We start from the raw sequence: 16805 nt of genomic DNA on the forward strand, positions 1-16805 counted from the left end.
CCCATCATCGTTATATAAAATTTGCATCAAATCCTAAGAGGTTTTGGTAAGAATTATTTAAAAAGTCATATTGTACGGTTTAAGAAACTTTCTAATTTTTTAAGCATAAATAAACATAATTAAATCACTGAACATATTTTGTTTACAAATGCGTATATTGACAAAAATTTATATATACAGTATGTACAAACAAATGAAGAATTTTCTCAAACTCTCCCTTTACTAGAGTTATTTAATTATTTCTATTTCGCTGTTATTTATCTTATATTTTAGGATTAATTTGTTATGAGTTACTTACCCACTAATTCTTTAGTTCATAGTATGTATTTATATTATAATCGGTCAATGAATATTGGCTGTATATTGTCTACGTTTCAAAATGATTTTTGTTTAAGTTTTTTACACACAAATTAAAAAATGTAATAAGTATATTTTTATTAAATTAATCAGATTAATATGTTGAAAATTTTGCACATACTAATTATTAAGAGATACAATTTGAAAAATAATAATTATTTTTTCTATATTAAAAAATGAAAATGACCTTAATTTTAAGTTAAATTTTATTTGTTAAAGGGACGATTATTTTGAAACGGAAAGAGTATTATTGTTTTAGAGTAGAAAACTTGTTCATTATGGAACCATAATGTGCACCAATCAACCACAATACCTTCTATTAAAGTGCTTCTCATTTTATAAAATTTGTAATTATTCCGTGTTAAATAAATCGATAAAAAGTTATTGAAATTGAAAATTTTAAAATTTGTTAAAGTTTGGATTTGATAATTACTATTTACTAAAGTAGTAAAATCTATTAAAGTTTGTAATTTCAACTTATGAAATTGAATTATGATATATATGTTATGTGAATTATTTTTGTTTGATGAAATTTATTTTCATGACTTACATATACTTCTGGATTTGGAGTTTAGAATCCTGAGATGTGAAATTTTGAGAATTTTATCACGGAGGATATGGAATTCGAGATTCCCACAAATGAAGAATCTCGTGAGGAAGGTTCTCCACGAATTGTTGAAACATAAATCGAAAGTTCGTCACAGACTATTGAAAAAACAACATGAACTTAGAATAAGTAAGAGAGTCTGAAAGACTAAGGATCTAGAACCGAACAAAATCGATAATCAATTTATTTCTATTATCTAGTAGAAGGAAATAATGAGAATTTTGTTCGTAAAGTTCATATTATGCTTCAAGTGGAAGATGATCTTAAGACTTATACAGAAGTAACAGCTTCAAAGGACTCCTTTTTTTATAAGGATGATATCTAAGATGAAATGGATCCAATAATCTCAAACAATACTTGGGAACTTGCTGATCTACCTAAAGAATTAGGACTCATTGAATGCTAGTGGGTGTTTAGAAGGAAGTATCATAGTGATGGTACACTAAACACCTACAAGTATAGATTAGTAACCAAGAGTTTTAGATAAAAATAAGGTATTGATTATTTCAACACATATGCATCGGTAGCAAGGATGGCGATAATTAAAGTATTGTTTGCATTAGTTTCTTTGCATGACCTTATAGTTCATCAAATGGATGTCAAAACGACATTTCAAAATGGAGATCTCAACGAGAAGATTTACATGAAGTGACCTTAAGGTTATGTACTTCTTGGTAATGAACAAAAGGTGTGTAAGCTTGTCAGATCCTTGTATGGATTAAAAAACAAGCACTTAAACAATGACATCAAAAGTTTGACTTTGTCATTGCAAGATTCACCAATTAAAATGGAGACACGCAATTTGGGGGAAGACTTTTCAATCATTTTCAAAACAAAAACTCAAAGAGTTTGTCATCATCAAAAAAGGGAAGATTGTGAAGAATATGTCTTATATATAGTTTAGTTTTGATGAAGACAAAGATAATCAAAGAAGAAAATGATCAAAAGTGTCATGCACATTGTAACAACCCAATTTTAGTATTTATTTATTATACTATTATTATTATATTTTATTTTAATTATGTGGAGTGTTAATTAATTAATTGGTTGTTAGGTAGTATAATAATTGATTATATTAATTAATTTTGGTGTGTTAATTAATTATTTAGTTGATATGAGATATAATTAAATAATTGTATTAATTAACTTAGTGTGTATGTGGGGTTAGTTTAATTTAATTGAACTAATTAGAGATATTTAAATATTAGGTCTTATTGGGCCTATTAATTAAATTAGAAGTATCATGCTTTAAGCCCAAATAGAATACTAGTATATAAGAGGGGAGGAGAGTGGGAATTAGGATTCATTTGATCATTTGAAGGCAATAGAGAAAGAGGAGAGGAAAAATAAAGAGAAGAGCTAGGGTTTCCAGAAAATTGAAGAGGTAATGGGGGGATCCTTATTATTATGGGTTAGTATGATCGGGTTAATGGGTAGATGTATGTTTAGGTTAAAATCCCTAATTTTGTATGGTTGTTTTGAATTGTTAGGTTTGATGAGTACTCTTGATTGTGGTGATTTAATTGTGTTAAAAATGAAAATTAACGTTATATAATTAGGGTATTGTATGAGTTATAATTTTCTGAACATTTGCCTTTTTACGGAATCGAAATCGGAGGTCCGAAAGTCCTCCAACGATGAAAACCGCAAAAAATTCTGCATTCTGTCCGTCGCAATCGCGAGCACTTTTTATGTTTTTCGGTCGAAATCGTTTTGGTCATAACTTTTGATCCGTAAGTCCAAATCAAGTGCCGTTTGAAGCGTTGGATAGTTGAAACAGAAGGCTATAACTTTGTTTCAGGAATAAAATAATTTTGGAGATTATTTCATGGACGTTTTTGGGGTTGAAGAAGATGAAAATTATGTTGGAAAATTTAGAAAACAACAATTTTTTAGTAATGCCTTCGTGCGCGGTTTTATTCATAACTTTCAACTCGTGAATCATTTTGGGTTGGGGTTTAAAGCATTAGAAAGGTGACTCTAATAGATATTATGTGAATGATATATTGTTATGAATGTGTATATATACCATTGGTGGATTGTGAATGATATATTGTTATGAATGTGTATATGTACCATTGGTGGATTGTGAATGATATAGTGTTATGAATGTGTATATGTACCATTGGTGGATTGTGAATGATATATTGTTATGAATGTGTATATGTTCCATTTGTGGATAATTCATAGAGTTGAATTATGGTGATATGTGGAATGTTAAGATGGTAGAGATGATCTTAATTGCCTATGTGTTGGTATTTGCACATTCATTCATGGCATGGTCGGCTTCATGGTGGAATCGGTGAAACTGTGGATTCACATAGACGGTGATCCTTAATTGGAAATAGACGTAGCACACGTTGATCCTTAATTGGAAATAGGCGTGGTAGATAGACGGTGATCCTTAATTGGAAATAGACGTAGCACACGTTGATCCTTAATTGGAAATAGGCGTGGTAGATAGACGGTGATCCTTAATTGGAAATAGACGTAGCACACGTTGATCCTTAATTGGAAATAGGCGTGGTAGATAGACAGTGATCCTTAATTGGAAATAGACGTAGCACACGTTGATCCTTAATTGGAAATAGCGCGTGGTAGATGTAGCACATGTTAATCCTTAATTGGAAATAGGTGTGGTAGATGTAGCACACGTTGATCCTTAATTGGAAATAGGCATGGTAGTGGCTTTGATCTTGTCCGGATCGGAAGCGTGGCTTGGATTCTAGATATTGAATCGGAAAGCGGTGAAACTTTGGGTTCACATTGAGGTACCGCATGCATAGAGTCACATGTCTTGCATTGAGTCACATTAGAGTCATGTGATAATTGAGTGTATGCATTGTTGTGATTGTGATGTGTGTATGAGATATGGTAATTGAATTTGGTGATGTTTAAGTACATAACTTGATGTGATTGTGATGTGTGTATGAGATATGGTAATTGAATTTGGTGATGTTTGAATACATAATTTGGCAAAATATGTGATTATGTGATCGTTGTAGTTGTGTGTATATTTATGAATATAATATTGGATTTGAATATTATACTCCTTGCATTTTGATGGATGTTTGGAATATGTGAAATAAATGTTGGTTAGTATTATTTATATGGTTATACAAGGTGTGATGAAATCCGTTAATTGTTGATTTAATCATTGTGCTTTATTATACTTCTCCATAATGATTTGAATTCGCACCCTTTCTGTTTGAATGTTACCTTTACATGGGTATCGTGCAGATACTCCAGAGTAGTATTGCTGAAGTAAGTGGACGGTAGCTCGCTCGAGATTAGCCGGAGAGTTTCCGTATTTTAGTTTGAAGACTAAGTAGTGAGTCAATGCTCTGGTCATGTAACACTGGGTAGATTAGTCGTATTGAACTCATATCTTATTTGGATATGCATTATGTTATTACTTGATTTATTTTATCTTGAGGTGATTATTGAGAGATGATCATGGTATGGGATATGGATCATGTTATGAAATACATGAGTATTCATTATTTTCCGCTGCGAACGCATATGCTTGAATATTCATGATAAGTGAGATGTGTTATTTTAAATGAACAGGTGTATTATATATTGATGATGAATGAGGTTGATTTTTGAAAGCTTTTAGTTTTTGAAAACGTCGATGTGACGCCCTTTTGTTTATATGCGTGCTTATTTACTCTGATTATATGTTGAATATTTTAGGATAGAAAAAGGGGTGTTACACACATCAATGATGAAGTTGATCAAGAAGGTTTGAACATAGAAATTCAAGTGAAGATTTGAGACTAGTGAACATAACTAAGGTGCTAATTGCAATTTATACTATACTACTTTTAAATTGTTCATAATTTCATCTCTCACTTCATCTAAAAACCTTTTTGTATCATCATGCATGATTATCTAAAAACCCTTTTCATTTAATTCTTGTTACAAGTGTTTACACACAAAGTTGTGTGAGAATATTGTGATATTCATTTGTTTTCATATTGATTATATGATTGACCATTAGCAACGAGATGAATGAAATTTTAGAAACAAAAAGGTTTCTAACTTCCAAATATCAAGATGAAAGATCTTATACTAGTTGACACAATTTTTGGGTCAAATTAAAGAGAAATATTGGGGTTATGAACTTAGTCAAACACACTATATTGAGAAAATGCTTGATAAGTTCAAATACTTACGCTTTAAGGAAATGACCACTCCATTTAATCCTAGTGTCAAACTTCAAAACAATGATGGAAGAGTTGTGGCTCAATTGGAATATGCAGTTGCATGCAATGTACTAGACCCGGCGTAGCATTTGCAATTAGTAAAATTAGTAAATTTAATAAAAATCCAGATGGTGAGCACTGGAAGGTCATCATTGGGATTTTCGGCTATCTTATGAAAACCAAAAAACTTGGTCTCATTATTGTAGGTTTACTTACATATTAGAAGGATATACCTATGCAAATTAAATATTTAGTGTTATAAATCTGTATTTGGGTGGATATTTACACTAGTCGGAGGTGCAATTTCTTGGAAGAGCAAGAAATAAATGTGGATCACTCTCTCAACCTTAGAATCAGAGTTCAAGGTTCTTGTTTCCACTGCTACATAAGCTTAATGGTTGATGGATCTTCTGTTGAAAGTTTCATTAGCTAAAGATAATGTTTCAAAGATGTTTATGCATTGCGGTAGGCAAAACACTTTGCCTAGAGCATACAAAAAGTGTATAACAGAAAGTCTAGGCAAGTAGGGTCTAGCCATTCTTTCGATTAGACTTTCATTATCCTTACTAAGGTTAAGTTCAAATCAAAATACATTCTTTCGTAAGAAAATTGATTACATATATAATTATTTCATTCACATATATAGAATCAAGCTATAATTTATTTGATCCATTTACTAAACCACTGGTCAGAGATTTAGTAAAGACTACCTCAAAAGGTATGGGATTGAAACTCCTTAAATAAGTGTTCCGGCAATTGTAGTAACCCAATCTGAAGTTAACAAATCTTAACCTAAGATTCAATGGGTAATAACAAGTCGTTGATTTAGATGTTTGTGCAACATTCTATGAGAATGTTAACTATTACATATTGAGGGTTGAGTTTTTTTTCAAACTCTTAATGAAGTTCTATATCAAGGATATGTATCTCAATAAATAGATACAAAATAAACTTCACCTATATGAATTTCGAGATGGTTTTGTCTCAAAGTGAGAATTGGAGTATCTCTCATGCAAAATTCACAAAAATAGAGAAAACACATGGTTTCGTCTCAAAGAGAGATGTATGTGAAGAACCACTAGAGAGTGTATGTAAGGTAACGTCGGTTTAATCACAAAGGATAACGGTTCAAAGCATTTCTACCTAACATTCTGATTAGACTTTGCATTATCCTTACTAAGGTTAAGTTCAAATCGAAAGATACTTAACTGTGTTAATATTATTTGTTTATCTTTTTCTAGAGTTGGTCTTGTCATTATTAGAACAAGTGGGGGATCGTTGTAAATTATTAAAAAATAATAATCTTAAGTGCATTCCAAAATGACAAGAAAATATGGAAGTGAGAGTTAATTTTTTTAATTCAGAAATAGACAACACTTGTGAAGTGCTGTAGTAGGCGGTTCATATTTTAAATTCATAAATAGGCAACACGTCGTAAAGTGTTGCAAAATGCGAAACAGTGTAACCTTTAAAAAATGTTATTGTATGCGAACCAGAGCAACATTTAACAAAAGTGTTGTTGAAAGTGTGTTTTCATCAAGGATCGCCTATAAATTGAATATTCTGGATTCAGAAAAGCATATTCTCTTCAAACAAAATTTCGAATTTTATCTTCCCTACATTCGAATTTTCATCAATCTTGTGTAAACTCGAGTATAGACTGAATTATCCTGGATATTACTACATACAAACTCTAGAACAATTTAAAAATGCTTAAAATACTATAAGAAAAGTGATTTATTCACGATTCTAATTTCGGTTCGTTTGATTTAAATAAATTTTCTAACACAAAGTTCACTCAAACCGAACAGTTTTAATTTACTCAGAATCAAACCGAATCAAAATTATTGGTTTGATATATCGTTTAGAAATTTTAAACTGTACCGAACTGTTATGATACAATTTTTTTCAAACGGTACCATTTGTTAAAAGAACGTTAAACTATTTTTTTAATTTAAAAAAAAAAATTAAACTATTTTTCATTTTCAATTCAAGTTCAGTTTTTTAACACCCCTAAGTAGAGATTTTGCCACTAGATATATATTAACACCCCTAAGTAGAGATTTTGCCACTAGATATATATATATATTGTCACCGATTTTTTTTAATTTTACTTATCAGGGGAAAGTTATGCTAATCAATTTATTTTTTATTTTACATATCAAAGGACTTTAAAAAACGGTAGTCATTTTTTACTGATAATTAATTTATTTTTTATTTTATGAGGACTTTACAAAACGCTAGTCATTTTTTATTTTTGTAGACATTGAATTTTTTTAATTTTGTAGACATTGAAAAAAAAATCCGTTGATTAAATTAAAATTATTTAGTTTTTATTTTATATATCTTTTCTGATAATCAATTTTTTTACACTTTTTAACTTTTATTTTGCATATCAAAAAACTTTGCAAAAAAGTTTCAGAAATCATTTTAAAAATATTTAACTTTTATTTTATTTTTCAAAAACTTTACAAAACAAGTCAGTTTTTTATATTAAATTTTCTAATTTTTAATAAATTATTTATATGAGGGCATCTTAGTAAAAAAAAAATATAACGGAAGCGTAGGAGCATAAATGATTGAGTATCTGACAAAATTTTCCTCTTATTATCCCTAAACTTAAGTTTCAAAACGAATCTTCCTTTTAAACACAGATTGAGTGTTAAATATTATTACAATGTACCCTTCAATCCCTCCCACTCCATTGGATAGTGCTAATATGTTTCACTGAAGACAAATAAAATACTTGCAACAAAAATTTATTTAGTTGACACATAACTGAAGACAAATCACACTACCGTTATCTAGATCAGACATTGTAGTAATCCACCCAGACTATCCCCGAGACCATATTATATATGTATTGGAGTATTAAGGAACATTTTAATAAAAATAACAATGATTTCCACTAAATTCACTAAATAGAAAAAGCGAAAAGCATACTCCCCCGTTCCACATCAAGTGTCATTTTCTTGAAAAAATATTATTCCTTTTTAATTGCCACTTGAGAAATTCAATGAACCTAAAAAAATGCAGTTGCTTATAACAGTGATCTAAAGGTTGGATACAAATTGGAGTACTAATTAGAAAGCTAAAAAATAAAGTGAATTTCACATTCCAATTGGAGGTTTTTATAAACAATGAAAAAAGGAATCTTGGCAAAATCTAAAACAAAGAAATCCACGCAAAGGAAACACTAAAAAAAACATAGTACATACTGAACGAAATGGGTATCTAAAACTGGTTGAATTTGAAATATAACCTAGACATACTGGCATAAATATAGATAATCAAATTCATCAATACAACAAGTGAAGGTAGTATTATTGCCAGTGAAAAAAACAAGACAGTAATAGCAGATAGCTTGATGATATTGAAGGGCAGGGGCTCATGTTTAAATAAATGTAATGGATGAGAGAGAGAGAGAGAGAGAGAGAGAGAGAGAGAGAGAGCTCAAGTGATTATAATACTGCAATTCTGTAAAGAAAGGAAATTGCCAAAGAAGCACACAAGCAAGTGTTTCAAGGAGAAACACAGTGGGTGTTGAGGAGTTGAATACGCGCTCAGAAGAGTTACAACAAACTTACAAACTTAGAGAATGGCCAAAACAGCCTCACATGTGAATCTATTCATTGTTTCTCACCAATCATTAGCATTTGTCATTACATTCAAACTTTACACACAATCTTGGGAATATCAATTCCCACAAATTAATTATGAACCCTAACTAAATTATATATATTAGTGTTAGTATTATGTTTTATAAACCTTCAACCTCATTACTATGTACCAAAACAAACCAGCAGAGAGGATAAGTACACAACTGGGTTAATCAAAGCGTATTAGGTTTTATAAACCTTCAACCTCAACAAATATACTTAAATAACAGACAAAATCTATGATTTAATATTAGTGAAACATTCAAACAAAACAGTGAAAGAAGACAGAATAATGTAAATTTACTTGCCAAATCCTCAAATGGACACAAGTGATAACAAAACTAAAAATTTGTAGAAAATATTCAGATAGCTAAAGGTACCACAGCAAAAATTGACTGAATTATATTAAAACAGAACCTAATCAAACAAGCTAAATCCCATGTCATCATCACTCTCTTCTTTGGGTTCCTCCTGTAAAATTGAAACAACAACTCAATTAGTTTAAAACTAAATTAGAAAAACAAATTGCCAAAAAAAAATATCACATGGTTTTCACAAATAAGCTACCTTTTTCTCCTCGACTACGGGCGCAGCGGCAGCTGCACCACCGGCAGCAGCAACTGGGGCAGCGGCAACAGCTCCTGGGGCTCCACTACCAGCAGCACTAGCAATCAAATCCTTAATATTTTTCTTCTCAGCAAGTTTAACAAATAGGCTGGGCCAGTATGATTCGACATCAACCTTAGCACTTTTCAACAAAGTGGTGATATTGTCAGCCTATTTACAGCAAGTCAAGGTGCAACACATCGTACTCAAAATCAAACAAAATGAAAAACCAAATCAAACCTCTTGAAAAACCCTAATTGAGTAAATCTATTTAAAAATAACATGAATTCAACAACACTAATTGATTTCAAAAACCCTAATTGCGTAAATTGAACTATAAACACTAGCTAGAATTAACAGAAAACTAAGATAATAAAGAAGGATACAGTGACGGCAATTTTATCATCTTCGAGGATGAGAAGTGCGTATGAGCAAGCAGTTTCTCCAAGCGACATTTTCACACTACAAATCAAAAAAAATCACGAGAGAATGCGAATCAAGATCTGAGAAAAACGATAGTTGAGTAACAAAAACAGAAGCATAATCGAAACCGAGAACTGTTACCGGAAATGGAATGAAACGAGAACGGAGACGACGGGAGAGTGAAGAGAATTCTGCAGCGCCGTAAATGTATTGATTTTAGGGTTTGAGGGTATAAAAGGTAGTGCCAATGGTAGTTCTTGGGCTTCTCCAGTTTTGGCCCATTTAAAAACTATAGATATGTAGCGGCAGAAGAGGTGTAGGTGGCAACTATGCTTATCTACTTAGAATCTATTTAGTCTTACAAAAACCAATAACTTACAAATAATTTAATTTAATTTTGTGGTATTTACTTTTTATAAAAAATGAAAATAATTATAGTATATTAATTATAATTTTATACAATTTTATGTTACTAAAACTATTTTATATTTTATTGTTTTCAAGTTGTTTTTTTTTATAGAAATGAATCATTAAATAGTGATGTGGAATACATGAGACAACTTTTTGTAATTAACCCATTAATTATTTTTTTATATCCTATAAATAAATAAATAAAATAATTATAATTATTTATAAAAATGGGATTTTTGTTATTAATTGATAATAAAATATTTTTACATTGTCAACCAATCACAGACGTGTATTCCGCCAAGTCACACGTTTAATTTTAAAATACTGATATGATATGGTATAATGTTATAATTTTATTGGATGATGGTCTAAAACTAATTTACACTAACAGTCCACTACCTTTAATCTCTTAAAAATATTCATTTTGATCCTTTAACTTTAAACAATAAATTTCATTTGTTCTATCGGAAATTTCAAAATCAGTATGTTTCGTAAATTATCAAATATATGTAATTTTGTACCGTGAACTTAAAAAAAAAATCGGTATTTCTGAAAACTTTGTCTTCAAAAATTTTACAATTTGTAGTACAATTGATCTGCATTTCCCTTGAAATTTCAGAATTTTCGATACTTATAAAAAAAAATCACATGAATTTTAGAATTTATGGTGAAATTAGAAAACAAATTAAAATTTCAGGAACTAATCTTATTTTTCTCCCCGTTTTTTGCAGTGAAATATAAAGTCAGGGACGATATTATTGCAGACAGAGCGATAGATAAAGCGGAAGATCAAGCTAAGACTGTTGAGGTTGAGTCTTCCCAGATACAGGTTGGACGAGTGGTTCCAACTGGTTCACACCATAAATAATTGGTTGAGCAGGGCAATTTCGCGCATCCAATAGCACCCGACGTAGAGCGGTGAGATCAGTCGAGCACCCCAGAGAAAATGTTAAGGTTGTTCATGCTCATGATGTGCTGGTTTAGGATGTCCATGACCCAGCAATCGAGATAGATGCGACACATGTTGGTGTTAAGGTTGCTGATTAGGTGGCTGTAACACCTCAAAATTTACCCTCCTCTCTTGGGACTAGCTTAACATATTGCATATCATTGTTTAGGTCATTAGGCATTGCATATTGCATATCATGGGGAAACATTGTGCAAGTCATCCTCCTAGGTCTTGGTCAGAAGATAAAGAGGTCAAGATTCAAGCTGAGGGTTTCATTGGACTGATCATTAACTATCTGAGGGTGGTGGTTCAAATTAGGGTTTCATGATTTCTCAAGGAGATTGGTCTTGATCTTGGTTGAAATGATACATCATCATCATCATGGTCTTGTTATCATCCAGAAGATTCAAGAGATTGATCAGATACCTTGAGATTAGGGTTTTGACCACTGGTCAACCCTAATCAGCTGAATCATCTGCATTGGGCCAATCAGGGCATGGCAAGGAGGTGGGGTCTACAATGGATATGGGGATCATTTCATGATTGTATTGAGCTTATGGAAGCTAGGGGCTCATCATTGAGCCATTTCATCAGGAGTTTGAGGCTCAACTTGATCAGTGCACAGCCAAATTCATCTATCAATTAGAAAAGTCAATTGTGGTCAACTGTGCTTGATTTTATGGATTTGGAGGTGGGAGAGAGTTGGATACACTTCATTCATGTTGAAACAAGTTTCATTTGGCATTTCAAACATCAAGAATGAAGAAAATAAAATCAGGAGAAAAGTTTCCAAAAAAAGAAAGTGACTTGTAATGAAAGTTTCCAAAAATGGAAAGTTTTTCACCTCAAAATTACATGTCCAAAAAAGCTTCAAATGAAATTTTGTTCAACATGAAAGTTGTAGATCTTGCTCTCACCTTTCCAAAAAGTCCAAGAACATGAAATTCTCATGTATGGTTGACAAGTTATGGTCCAATCATTTTCCAAAAATGCCTAAAATCAAAGTGGCATAACTTTCACATGGAATGGCCAAAATGGATGATCTTTCTTTGAGAAAACCCCATTTCACATGTAATTTCATGATGCATGGTCAAAATTCATAAAAAATGGTCAAGGCAAAAAGTCATTTTTTAAGTGGATTCATTTGTATTTTTGGTGTAACATGGTGAATTTGAGAAATACATGGAATTTGCACATGAGGCCTTTGCTAACACACTCCAAATGCCAGATAGAAATTGTTTGAGCTGTCATTTGCTGTCATATTGGTTAATTGGCAAAAGGACATTTTTGACATAGCACTTAAAAATGCAATTATGCTAATCACTTGATTTTTGGTAATTGTGATTAGCAAAATGGATTAAGCAGGGGTATATATCACTAATCATAACAGAAATTGCAAATCACATTTCATTCTCCAAGAATCGTAACTGTTTTTCCCTCCATTTTCTCTCCAAATTCACAAAAACTTCATCACACATTTTTCAACATTTTTCATCCAAATCTTCATCAATTTGCATCATTCTTCTTGGATCCATGTTCTACAAGACTTGTGGATGAACTGTTTTGCAAAAGCCATGCCAAAAGCTTGATAATCGTGGACTGTGGAAAGCTTGGTCTACTATGGTGTTTTGCTAATTCTTGCAACTAGAGTTGTTTTGAGCTAAGGCACGCGTTCTATTCACCTTCCTGACCATTAATCTCCATCTGTTTTGACTTGTTGGACCTTGAAAGTGCCAAATCAACATCTGCCATCATCTACAAGGTAAAATTCGATTTCCTCCATTGCATGAATTATGATGTGGCTTCGGTAGGTCTTCCAATGTAGAGTAACATGATGCTTGTAATTTGTGATTTGATTAAGTATTGAGAGAGTAATCGTGATTTGAAGTTTGATGTGCATTTCTATTTTCGATCGATCCCGTTAGTGTAACACCCCAATAAAAAATAAGATAATTATTTGATTTAAATTAATATTATATTTATTAATTTAGTTAAATAATTGGAATTTTTGGATTATTATTATTATTATTTTGGAATAATAATTATTGGAAAATATATAAGTGTGAAGTAAGGGAAAAGAATCCCATTTTGGTAAAAAGAGTTTTACGTGAAACAGAGAAGCGGCTGAAAAGTGGAAAGTGGAGAAAGGGCAAAGAGGAAGAGCAAGGGCAAAGGTTGGAGAAGAGAAAAGCTTAGAGCTTAGAGATTGCCGGATTAACTCAGGTAAGGGGGTTTATCGTCGTTTAATGGGTATTATGGGTTAGCATGTAATGGGTAGTGATAAGCCGTCGAATTGACCCTAATTGGGATTATGAATGCTAGAAAATTATGTTGGATAAAATTGTGTTTAGGCTGTAATTGAATCTGTGTTTGGGTTAGTTGTGAATTTCCGAACGTATAGCTTTTTACGGAATTGGAATCGGAGGTCCGGAAGTCCTCCAACGGCGGAAAATGCGGAGTATTCTGCATTCTGCCTTGTGTTAGCGCAGGAACAGCTTCTGTCTTGCGTTAACCGGTTAACCCAGGGTGTTAACCGGTTAACACTGTTATGTATTCTGAATAATTGCTGTTTTGTCTGCGTTAACCGGTTAACCCAGGGTGTTAACCGGTTAACACTGTTAAGTTTTGGGCAGGAAGCGTGTTTGTGCTGCGTTAACCGGTTAACCCAGGGCGTTAACCGGTTAACACTGTTGCAGAGTGGAAAAATTGTTAATTAAAATGTTGTGTGCCTAATTTATGGTTGCCTATATCGGTGTGTGATATAGTAGGGATTATTTCCCGCTGTTTTGAGCAGTATAGGTATTAGTAGAGTGTGTTAATACTGTGTTTAATTATTTGACATGATATGATGTGTTGATACATGTGTTGATACTGTATGATGGTATGCATAACGTTGTGAATGTGTATGTTATGCATGTGTTGTGAATGGACTGTTTTATGGCCTAGAGAGTGAGCATCGGTCCATTGTGGATTATTGTTGTGATGTTGCATTGCTAGGTGATTAGCGTGCATAATGTGGCCTTTATGGTGGTAGCTAATTCCCATGGTGAGGAATTAGTGATGTTAGTCATTTGGACTGTTTTTTTGATGTTTGCATGCTAGGTGAATTAGCGTGCATAGCATGGCCCTTGGGGTGGTAGCTAATTCCCATGGTGAGGAATTAGTGATGTGAGTCACTAGGTCTCAAATGAGTGGGACTGGTGAGCTTGGTAGCCGTACCTGGATTTGGTCGGTGAAGTTGAACTATATGTTCACAAATAGTCGGTACCGCATGCATGGAGTCTCATTGCATAATATATGTGTAGTGTATAATATGAATGGATGTATTCCAATGTTATACGTGTGTTGTGTTGGCATTGAGCATGAGTATGAACTGTGTTGATCTTGAGTATGATGTTTGAGTTGATGTGTCGTTACTGAATGTGTGATACGATTAGGGTGATTAATGTGTTAAATTACTTAACATGACATTATATTCTATAATGCTTATTATATCGATTGAGGAACTCACCCTTACAACTATTTTTCAGGTAACGAGCAGTGATTGAGTAGAAGCTAATGCTTGGAGTCTAGTGTAGTCTCCTTAGTGGGTCATGCTCTGATAGATGTAACATCGGGAGGGAACATTTTAATTGTGTTGTTGATGTTTGCTGAACCAGTTTACATGTAGTATGTTACATGTTTTGAATGATCGATTTGATCTTTATCCGCTGCGTATTGTGCAATACTTTATGTTTTGAGTTAAATAATGAGCATGACTAAATAGTATGACGAATGGTGCGAAATGAATGTGTGACACCCTTAATTGCATGATTACTCTGATTTATATGTTGTTATTTTAATTAAATATTTGGGGTATTTTAGAAGGGTGTTACATTAGTGGTATCAGAGCATAGTCGGTCGAGTCGAGTCGTAATTATTCTGTTTCCCCGTACGGGATAGGTGTTGTGTAACCCTATCAGTACTTATTATTTAGCTTGTTGGGTTTTCAGAATAGAGATGGCGGGAAGAGGTAGAGACGATGCTGCGATTGCTGAGGCTCTGGGTATGCTAGCTGGAGTACTTGGTGGGAACCCGAATGTTGTGGGAATGGGAGCTGCTCGTCAACTGAGTGAGTTCCAGAAGAACAATCCTCCAATGTTCAAGGGAGCATACGATCCAGATGGTGCTCATAAGTGGTTGAAGGAGATCGAGAGAATCTTCCGAGTTACTGAGTGTGCCGATAACCAGAATGTCAGGTTCGGTACGCATATGCTGTCAGAAGAAGCAGATGATTGGCGGGTTGCTACCCGCACTGAGTTGGAATCTGCTGGGAATGCTGAGATCACTTGGGCTGTGTTCAGAGAGAGATTCCTGAGGAAGTATTTTCCAGAGGATGTTAGAGGAAAGAAAGAGATAGAGTTCTTGGAATTGAAGCAGGGCAATCGGTCTGTTACTGAGTATGCTGCTAAGTTCACAGAGCTGTCGAAGTATTACACTCCCTATGATGAGGCTACTGGGGAATTTTCGAAATGTGTGAAGTTTGAGAACGGGTTACGTCCCGAGATCAAGCAGGCTATTGGGTATCAGCGGATTAGAGTGTTTTCTGACTTGGTTGACTGTTGCAGGATTTTTGAACAAGATACCAAGGCCAGAGCGGAGAGCTATCAGCAAAGGGTTGATAGGAAAGGCAAGAATCAGAATGATCGTGGGAAACCGTATGCAGCTGGCAAAGGTTTCCAGAGACAGAGTGGGATGAAGAGGCCTAGTGGGGGAGACTCTAGTGCTCCTGCTAAGTGTTACAGATGTGGTCAGGCGGGACATCGTTTCCACGAGTGTACCAGTGCGGAGAAGAAGTGTTTCAAGTGTGGTAAAGGTGGTCATTTGGCTGCAGAGTGCCGGTTGAAGACTTTGACTTGCTTCAACTGTGGAGAGGTGGGTCATATCAGTCCACAGTGTCCTAAGCCAAAGAAGGAGAACCAGTCGGGAGGCAAGGTCTTTGCTTTATCGGGTTCTGAGACTTTTGCAGACGATCGTTTGATCCGAGGTACGTGTTATATTAATGGCTTTCCTCTTGTAGCTATTATTGACACCGGTGCTACTCATTCCTTTATATCTTTGGACTGTGCTGTGAAACTTAAGTTAGAGATATCTGAGATGCATGGAAGTATGGTGATTGATACTCCTGCGAAGGGTTCAGTGACTACTACTTCAGTTTGTTTGAATTGTCCTTTGAGTATTTTTGGTAGAGACTTTGGGATAGACCTTGTGTGTCTTCCACTAGTGCAGATTGATGTTATTCTGGGTATGAACTGGTTGGTGTTTAACCGAGTTCATATCAATTGTTTTGATAAGACTGTGACCTTTCCTGAGATTGAAGAAGGAAAGAGTTTGTTTCTATCCGCGAGGCAGGTGAATGAGGAAGTAGCCGATGGGGCAGAGTTGTTTATGCTGTTAGCGACTATGGAGGCTAAAGATAAACTGGTGATTTGCGATCTAGCCGTGGTGTGTGATTTTCCTGATGTGTTTCCGGAAGAAGTGAATGAATTACCGCCAGAGCGTGAAGTTGAATTCTCGATTGATTTGGTACCTGGTACTAGACCGAT

General features: G+C 33.7%; 1 protein-coding gene across 1 annotated transcript; it reads right to left on the minus strand.

Annotated features, from left to right (window-relative positions):
- Positions 1-9055: 9055 nt before the first annotated feature.
- LOC127132067 (60S acidic ribosomal protein P1) lies at positions 9056-10166 on the minus strand. The gene is made up of 4 exons (XM_051060937.1): positions 10002-10166; positions 9824-9899; positions 9399-9608; positions 9056-9302 (listed from the first exon to the last, which is right to left on the minus strand). Exons 2-4 carry the CDS (start codon positions 9890-9892, stop codon positions 9249-9251), a joined length of 333 nt encoding a protein of 110 aa, XP_050916894.1. The 5' UTR covers positions 9893-9899; positions 10002-10166; the 3' UTR covers positions 9056-9248.
- Positions 10167-16805: the final 6639 nt, after the last annotated feature.

This window comes from Lathyrus oleraceus, chromosome 3 (genome assembly GCF_024323335.1).
Source record: "Lathyrus oleraceus cultivar Zhongwan6 chromosome 3, CAAS_Psat_ZW6_1.0, whole genome shotgun sequence".
NCBI lineage: Eukaryota > Viridiplantae > Streptophyta > Magnoliopsida > Fabales > Fabaceae > Lathyrus > Lathyrus oleraceus.